The sequence below is a fragment of the Marmota flaviventris genome, chromosome X, assembly GCF_047511675.1.
Source record: "Marmota flaviventris isolate mMarFla1 chromosome X, mMarFla1.hap1, whole genome shotgun sequence".
NCBI lineage: Eukaryota > Metazoa > Chordata > Mammalia > Rodentia > Sciuridae > Marmota > Marmota flaviventris.
Genome location: NC_092518.1, coordinates 29,186,300 through 29,195,794, shown reverse-complemented (window position 1 = coordinate 29,195,794; position 9,495 = coordinate 29,186,300). Strand labels below are relative to the sequence as shown.

At 45.6% G+C, this 9,495-nt stretch overlaps 1 protein-coding gene across 1 annotated transcript; it reads left to right on the top strand.

Moving 5' to 3' along the window:
* Positions 1-7,499: 7,499 nt before the first annotated feature.
* Ervfc1 (Endogenous retrovirus group FC1 Env polyprotein) lies at positions 7,500-9,035 on the top strand. The gene has a single exon (XM_071606057.1). The coding sequence runs from the start codon at positions 7,500-7,502 to the stop codon at positions 9,033-9,035; it is 1,536 nt and encodes a 511-aa protein (XP_071462158.1).
* Positions 9,036-9,495: the final 460 nt, after the last annotated feature.

Genomic DNA, 9,495 nt, shown 5'->3' with positions numbered 1-9,495 from the left:
CATGCAGTTTATATACATTTTCATACTTAATCATTACTATAAACTTATTTACATCCTAATTCTAAAAATTGAACCACAAAATCATTTTTAAAAATAGTAAAAATATCTTACGACTATTAAGTTATTGACTATTGGAGTAAACATTCAAACTGGCACTCTTATTAGCTTCCCACCATAGAGTACATAGAACTATATATACTCATATATGCAGACATACACAGGCATACATCACAGAAATGTTCACATTCATTAATTTAACAAAATTATTATTTTGATAATCTTTATGTAATCTGAAAGTTTGTGGTCAGTGACATAAATTATTGAAACAAATTTTTCCCCTCAGTACTGGGAATTGAAAACAAGGGGACTCTACCTTTGAGCTATACCCCAAACCTTTTTATTTGTTTTATTTTGAGACAGGTTCTAGTTAAGTTATGGAGGACTTGACGATCCTTCTTCCTCAGCCTCCCAAGTTGTTGGAATCACAGGCATGTGCCATAGTGCTTGGCCTACTGAAACAAATCTTAAACATTCTTTACATGCTATTTTATAAGAATAGATTACTTGAGTGAACCTAGAATACTGACTTTCTTCAAGTGTCATGGGCATAGAGGGAAAGGTATCAGAGTTGAGAATGAAATCAAGAGCTGTGAACATGCAAGAGATACAATAATGAAACCCATGAACATAACTAATGTTAAGTACGTGAGAATATATGATAAATGGCATTTGAATAGAATAAGTCTATGAACTTATAAATTACTCAGCAAATATATGGTACTTGGTATCTTTATTTACAAAATAAATAATAAATTATTTACATCTTTTGGTTAACCTGATTGACTTTTTAATGTGTACTTGTAGTTTTCAAAAACCTTGAAGATTTAAGGGCCTATTAAATAATAAATATGATCAGTCATCCTCAGATACTTTACAAAAATAGTTGACTTTCTTAATAATCATTGGGATGGATACAAGGAAACTAATCATTGAAATCATTTAAACTCAACATCAATGTTTCAGTTACACAGTGTTTAATATTCATTATAGAATTTGCTTAGAAATTGAAAACTTGTTATTCTTGATCTTTATCATCATAGTACCTGTAGGCATCTAGATGCTATTGCATCAGAAAATGCCTACTTCTCTTTCCCTCTTTTTTTCTTTTCCTTTTTTCCTGTGTGTGTGTGTGTGTGTGTGTGTGTGTGTGTGTGTGGTTTTGGGAATGAATCCAGAGCCTGTTGCATGCTGGGCAGGTGGGTGTACCACTTATCTACATCTCCAGCCCCCTATTCTTTTTTTATTTGTATGATATCTATATATTTGCTTTTAATATAAATAAAGTGTACTTACCTTTGGCTTATCTTTACTTTGAATATTTTGTAGGAAGCTATAATGTAAAATAATTTATTTTTTATATAACTGATTTGGCTAGAAAAATTTAATTAATTGGATGGACTACAGAAACTTAACATAAATCATTTCTTCCTTTCAATCACTTATTTTCTAGGATTTCTCTAGCAATCCAGTTCCAAGTCTCATCTATGCCATTAGAAACTTCTACAGTATTATTTGGATTTGTGATTCACTCTCATTCTCTAATCTCCTTCAGCTACTGCTAGTGATTGATTTTTACAATAATTAATGAAGGGTTATGGAAAATAATATTCCTACAAGACATCCCCTAAAGAAAAATGGAAAGACAGTGCAGCTCAGGGGAAATTGGCCAAACATTAACCTCTCCCAGTAAATCCTTTCACCAAAACAATGGGCCCTGATGCTGGGCTCTGGAATTTGACCTTCCCCCATTGCAAATTAGTCCTAAATTGAGGCTCTGTAAACATTGAAATTCTGGGAAACAATGAATCCCAGAAAAAGAAAAGCAATGAGAAAAGATTTGAGTATTTATCCCTCTGGATCTGGGCTCCCATCTCTCCAGGCAACAATGAGTTTCAGCCTTTTTACAACTGCCTTCCTGAGTTAAAGTTTTAACCTGCACAACTAGCCCCTGACTGTCTGAAAGGCACCTCCATGGTTTCCAATGATTAAACCACCCTCATTGTATCCTATAAAACTAAAGTTCTCTCTATAACCAACAGCCATTTTCACATCCGGAAAATGAGCCCCTATAGTGCCCCAGTCCTTGAAAGAATAAACCAGCTTCTCTGAATCTGTTGAGGTCTTCATCTGTCATTTTGTGCTTATAATTAGTCTATTATCTAATTTATGGCAGCACACAGAATATATTGTAATCATCATAATTATTTGAATTAAATGATCCACTGAGATTTTAGTGATCTCATTGTCCACTTCTAATTAATTAATGGTTGCTTCCACTCCCATTTATTTGTCCTTAATTTGGAGGCAGAGTCTATTTCACTCCTTAGACTTATCTGAATGATAGCTAATAAATTCTTCATAGTCACATGGGCATCATTCAACTTTCAAATATTTCAGATGTTGATACTGCCTTTATGAAAAATTTCAAATTTTGTTCATATTGCTCATACCCAATATTCCTTTGATGCCTATCTTTCCTTTTTCCTTATAGGAACATAATTTTTCTTTTTAGTTTTGGATTATGCCAGGTACTAATTGGTAGATTTTGTAACTAAGCAGAGGAGTGATTTTTATTAAAAGAGCAATGTTTATTAAAATGGTTCATTGAGTGAATCTGCAACTACTTGCTTTGTTATAGTCATGTAATTGATGAGCTAAGAAATGTTGGGAAAACATATAACGCGGTAGCACCCCTGAAAAAAAACCCAACATGGCGTCTAACGACCCTCTTTCTCCTCTTTTTTCTTTCACTGGCGCGAAACGTTCCCACCGGCGCCAATGTTCAAACCCTGCTGGTGGGAAGACTTAGCCCCAATTAGAATTAACTTCTTGGGCTCCAGAACTGACATATGGAAGAGCTTGCCAATAAACGGGCGACCTGTTATCTACCTCAGCCCTGCTACCTTTCCTTAGACCTATATAAACACACAGCCTTTGGTAATGAAGTGGAAACCTCTTTGGTGATCTGTGTCGTGTGGTGCAGCGTCTTAGAGTCTTACAGTGGTGCCGGAAACCCGGGAGACGGTGTGCTCGACAAACTGAGCTCCAGCTCTGCCACCGCCGTCACCAACGACACATTTCGCCCTTGTCTGTCTTTTTGGGCACGGGCTCCCTGCACTCACCACTGATCGGGTCTAGGTAAGTTTCCCCCCTCCCTGGCTCGCCAACTCCCTTCAGGCTCCCAGCAGGAAACGCGACCGTGATCGTCTGGCATACTCCTGACGCCCAGTAGGGAGGAGGGAATACTCCCCACTAAGACCTTCACTGGTCGAAGTGGACCCTCTGGCGACCTGCTTCCCGTTGAGGCGTGAGGCTTCTGGGTTTACATGAGAGAGGCTCCCTGGTCTCTTCCTCCTCCGCGGAGCTGCGCACCGTGGGAGCCACGCGCCGCGCGCCCTGCTGGAGCTTTGTTCAGCCCAGAGCTGAACTTCCGGCCCGGAGCTCCGTTCCGCTGGGGCTCTGTTCTTTCCTTCCTTGACTTTCTCTCATTCCAGTGGAAAAATTTTCCTGACATCAGGTGGCCCGGGGCATGGACCTTACAGGGTCACACAGACTGCACTTCATCGGTGACGACCGAGCTGTGCCCTCTGTGCCTACTCACAGTGGACTGGTCACTTCGGGGACGCCCACGTGACCCTCCATCTGCTCCACGCTTTCAGGAAGCTCCTACGGCCCGGGTTAATTCTTTTTCTCTCTTTGCTCTCCCTTCCTCCACTCTCTAACTATGGGTGCCTCCTCATCTATACCGGAAACCACACCACTCAAGTGTCTCCTTAAGAATTTGGCTACTGTCTCTCTCCCCAGACCTCAAGCCCAAAATTTTTATCAGATTCTGTGCCCAAGATTGGCCCACATATCTGCTAGATAATGACAATCATTGGCCTCCAGAAGGCTCCTTAGATCCAAATTTCCTCCGGGACCTTTTAACTATTGCCAGTGCTTGAAAGGGTAGAAAAAGTCCCAGGTCTCCCCATCCTGCCTTCTGCTCTCTGTTCCCAACCTTCCCCTCTGCGCCCTTCCCTCCGCTCTTCATGTCTGCTCTCCCTCCCAGCAGTACTGCTTCCATGTCCCCTCCCTGCTGCAGCCCTTGGCCCTGCCTGCGCACTCCCCCCCGCATCTGCGTCCCCTCCCTGCTGCAGCCGCCGCCCGTGGCCCTGTCTGCGTGCTTCTAGTCTGCCTGGCCACTAGACACGTGCGCTGGTGCTCCACCTTCCCGGTGCGGCCAGCAAAATGGGCCGGTAGTGTGCCCTCGGCGGCTTGGAGAGGCCACGGGATCCCACCTCAGCCGGTGGGCAAACCACCGTCCTTCACCTTCATTGCGCCACAGCAGCTTTCGCGCGAGCCCCTGACTCACGCTCCCCTCCCTTTGCAACGGGCAGGCAGGATGAGTCCCACCTGGCTGCAATGGGTGGGATCTCCGGATCCCTCCGAGCCTCTCCCCCTCCCCCCACTCTGCTCACTTCTTCTACTGATAAGCCCTTCCCCCCCACTCAGGCCCCTCTTCTCCTGTCAGTGTCCCACTGATCCCTTTTATCAGATAACTCACAGTTCTTTTGTTCTCTCGGGGAAGTAGCTGGTGCTGAAGGGATAGTTCGAGTACAGGTCCCATAACTGAACCTAACTGGGACTGCATGCAAGCAGTTTCTAATAAGGTAGTTAACTTTGATAAACTGAAGGACATTACCCAGAACCCTGATGAAAATCCATCCTTATTTCTCAACCGCCTTACAGAGGCCCTAACCAAATACACTAAGGTAGATCTTGAGTCTCGCATCAGGGCTATAGTTAGCAACCCATTTCATTACTTGATCGGCTCATGGTATTAGAAAAAGCTCAAATGAGCTGAGGAGGACTATCAGACCCCCTATCTGAGATCTGGTGAAAACGGCTTTTAAAGCAGGCTCCATTGCAGAAAAGAAGGTAACACCCTAAACTCAGGCCTTGACAGCAGCCCCGAGTCCTACATCTCCAGCAAAAGTTTCAGAGGGGAACCAGCATTCCTCTCCACAGAGGCTTGCCTCTAATATGGATGCGAAGGTCACTGGGCTCGCCAATGCCCAAACCCACGGCCTCCTTCCAGGCCATGTCCCACCTGTAAGCAGACAGGACATTGGAAGATTGACTGCCCCTGGCTGGCCCTTCCTTGGCGCCTCTACGCAGGGGTATGACCAGTCAGGCAGTCCCTTCTCCTGAACTTTTGGGGTTTGCAGAAGACTGAAGAAGCCCAGATTCAAAGACCCCCTCAGCCCTCTCTGAGCCCAGGGTAATGCTCCAGGCAGCGGGTAAGTCCATAACCTTCCTTGTGGACACAGGGGCTACCTATTCTAGGCACATTCTAGGCCTCTGTTTCCTTCCCAGGTCTCAGTTATGGGGATTAATGACAAACTCTTTCCCCCCAAACAGAACTGTAAAGCTGGCCTGTGCCCTGGAGGGACACCCATTCACTCACTATTCTGGTCATTACATCCTGTCCAGTTCCTCTCCTAGGCAGAGATGTTCTCCAATTATTAGGAGCCACCCTCCAATTACACCCCAAGAATACTACCACCCATCTCCTTTGGCCTTTAACTCTTACCCTCTCTAATGACCTGACAGTACCTACTGTGCCATTGCCCCCTGATCCCTAGGTCTGAGACATCTCCAGCTGGTTATTGCCTCCCACCACAAGCCAGTCCATACCCAGCTGAAACACCAAACTGCACTTCCTTGTGTTCCCAATTTCCTATCTCCAAAACCCATAGGGAGGGACTTAAACCCATTATAGACTGGTTTCTGGCCCAGGGACTCCTTATTCCTACTGACTCCCCCTGCAACACCCCCATACTGCCGGTGTGCAAACCCTCAGGAGCCTATCGCTTAGTCCAGGAACTCCACCTAATTAATGATGCAGTTATTCCCATCCACTCGGTTTCCAACACTCATGCTTTTCTTTCTCATATCCCCCTTTGACCATTCACTTTACTGTCCTGGATCTTAAAGCTGATTTCTTTACAGTGCCTCTGCATCCTGACTCTTATTACCTCTTTGCCTTCACATGGGGAGACCTTACATTCTTTAGGTTTCAACAGCTGACATGGACAGGCCTACCCCAAGGCTTCAGGGACAGTCCCTACCACTTTGGTCAGGCCTTGACACAGGATTTAACTGTTTGTAATTTGGGGATAGCACTCTCTTACAGTTGGATAGAAGCCTTCCCTACCTCCAGGAAAACTGCTGACACCATCAGAAACTGCTGACACTGTCGCCTCCATCCTCATTGAGCAGATCATTCCTAGGTTCGAACTTCCTGCCTCCATCCAGTCAGACAACGGTCCAGCCTTCACTTCTCAGATTGTTTAACTAGTTTCCAAAGGCCTTAACAGCACTTGGAGGCCCTACATCCCCCACTGACCCCAATCCTTGGGTAAGGTTGAGAGGCCTAATGGCATTCTCAAGGATCATCTCACTAAACTTGCTATGGAACGCAGACTATCCTGGCCCAATCTTTTGCCATTGGCCCTCACCCAAATTCGGGCAACCCCTAGAGCCCCCTCAGGCCTTAGCCCCTTTGAGCTGTTCTATGGATGCCTTTCTTAATCAACTAAAACTTTCCTGTTACTCCTCCTCCCCTTGTGTCCTACCTGCCCTATCTCATGCTTCTATACAAAGTCCTAAGAGAACACACAGACTGGTGTCTTCCTGCACTATCTGTTACTTCTGTTCCAGCACAATCGGGAATTAAATCGGACCCTCTTCAACTGGGTGATGCAGTTTTACTTCAAGAGGTACATTCTCAGTCGTTGAAACCTCGCCGGACAGGACCCCATACAGTCATATTTCCATCATGCTGGGGCCCACCAAACTTAAAGTTTCTTGCCAACCCTCTCCTGTTACTAATCATTAATCTCTCTCAAGCTTCTATCCCAACCCACAGATTGTGCTTCTACATCCAAGCGACATGGCAATAGGATGGCACCATCTGCTTTCAGTCTATGGGCCAAGGCGATTGGCCTTTCACTGGCTGTAATCGGGCCCTTAATGTTACTGGATTCAACTGGGCAACCTCAGCCCACTTATGTTCAGCAATGCTAAGCTTCATAGCAGATCAAACTGAGGAATCCTGTTGAAGCTAAATCACCAGGAGGCCGCCCCACCTGCTGATGACAAGACTACCCCAGAGGAGCCTCAAGAGTCACCCCCTAGACCTCCCCTTTACTCCTGCTCTCCACATCCTAACTATCTTCTAAAGCTTCGCCTGTCTCGCATAACCGCCCATACTCCACCATGATTCCCACTCTTCTAATTGGTATTTTCACAGTCATCACCCTTCTCCTGGGGACATCATCATCCTCCTCTTATACTTGGAGATTCAAAATCAGAGAGACATATGTCCAAGGCATATGTAACAAGACATATGTCCTCGTTACACTTGCCTAGTTTCTTTGGTTGATTGCGCCCCTATGGGACGTAATGCATCTATCTTCCTTCCCCTCTCTTCCCAGAATTCTGAACTTTTAAAAACAGCCACTAGGCCTTACCTTTGCTTCTTATATGATCAGACAGAGGATTACTGCAAATGGTGGCCCGAAACTTATGGGGGGTGCCCCTACTGGTCATGCAATGTTCATAACCCACGTGCATGCATCGGGGATTCCTGCGTTGGAGATTTCAGATTGATCTCGGGGGGCTATCAATTGGCTATCACTGACCCTAACCATCCACGCTGGACCTCTAGGGTAAATGCTTCCTTCTACTGTGACAAATCCTCTCCCATCCCCTGTGGATCCATCTCCATCTCCCGAGAGCTTCAACCCTCCCAGCCCTCAGTAGCTATAATCTCTACTGATATAAAGCATTCCGAACAGCAGTTGTTAGACTTCATACAGGATCCATATGAGCCTAATGTCGGGAGTCCACCACGGTATTCATGGCTACGACTACTTACTGAAACTGTAACCTTCTTAAATCTAACCCTCCCCGCCATCACACCAACTGATTGCTACTTATGTGCCTCTCTGACTCGACCTTTGCTTGCAGCGGTTTCCTTGAACTTCTCTGCTTCTGACCTCTCAAATTTTTCCACTCCATCTGCCCGCCATTCTCTCCGAACCCTTTCACCCAACGCTCCATTATGGGAGACCGAGGAGTCTAACCATACTGTGATTCCCCGGCGCTGCCTTCTGGGCTTGGGTGTCTCCCAGTCAAAGTTTTGCCACTCTAACATCACATTTAACTTCTATGCACCATCTGGCTCATTCTTTTGGTGTAATGGTTCTCTCATCACTATCTTATTCACCAATACCTCTATACCATGTATACTGGTGACACTTGTCCCGCAATTGACTCTCTATACCCCAGCTGAAGTGCAAGCCCTCTTGTCTCCCCCAGTGCGGAATAAGCGGGCTGCTTTCCTTCCAATACTGGTGGGTCTCTCACTGGCTGTATCTGCAGCGGGAGCAGGAATTTCTGGTGGAGCTCTAGGACACTCCTTATGGGTTGTACAGGACTTAAGTTCTAAACTTGAGCAAGCGCTCACTTCTACGGCAGAATCTCTAGCATCTTTACAAAGGCAGGTCACATCCTTGGCTCAAGTTACTCTTCAAAATCAACGAGCTAAAGACTTACTCACAGCCGAAAAAGGTGGAACCTGTCTTTTCTTTAGGGAAGAATGCTGTTACTACATCAATGAATCAGGCCTTGTGGAAACTAATGTAGTCAAGCTCACCGACTTGGCTACCTCTTTAAAAAATCCACCAAACCAAAACCCATTTGCCACCTTCTTTTTAGCCCACTTCCAGTCATGGCTGTTGCTTTTTTTCGGGCCCATATGTCTTCTTTTCCTGATGTGTCTGTTCCTGCCCTGTCTGCTTCGCTTCCTACAGGGCCAATTACGGATGATCTCTAGCCAAACTTTCAACCAGCTTCTGCTTAGGTACTACCAGCCTCTGACCAATGAACCCCCAACATCTTCAAGAGAACAGCTCACTCATTGCTGAAGCTCACTACCAGGTGCGATGGAATGCAACAGACATCGGACAGTGGGAGACAACAAGCCCGGAGAACCTCTTAATCTGCCATGCTGGATTCTTAAGCCTTTATGTCCTTTAAAGCCTCCTCATGGCCCTTGGCCTCTTCTCTTGTCAGTCCCCCGACATCGATCTTCTGCCAAAAACTGACATTTGCTTTAATTTTTATCTTCATCCTGCTTTTGTTTGTTCTGATCTTCTTCAGGTGCTGGTGACGCCATGTCAAGGCAACGCTTCCAATATTTCCTAGAGTCTCTGTTACAGGACCAGTGGCTGATACCAACTATTTCCTCCATCCAGGACTGGTTCGACGCCATCGATGACTTGTGGTTTCAGGGAACTTTCATAGACTTCACCCCTACGGAAGTAGCTGTCTATAGCCACTGGGTTTTATTTCTGGTTGCCTTGATATCCCCAGACCTGCCCCCCC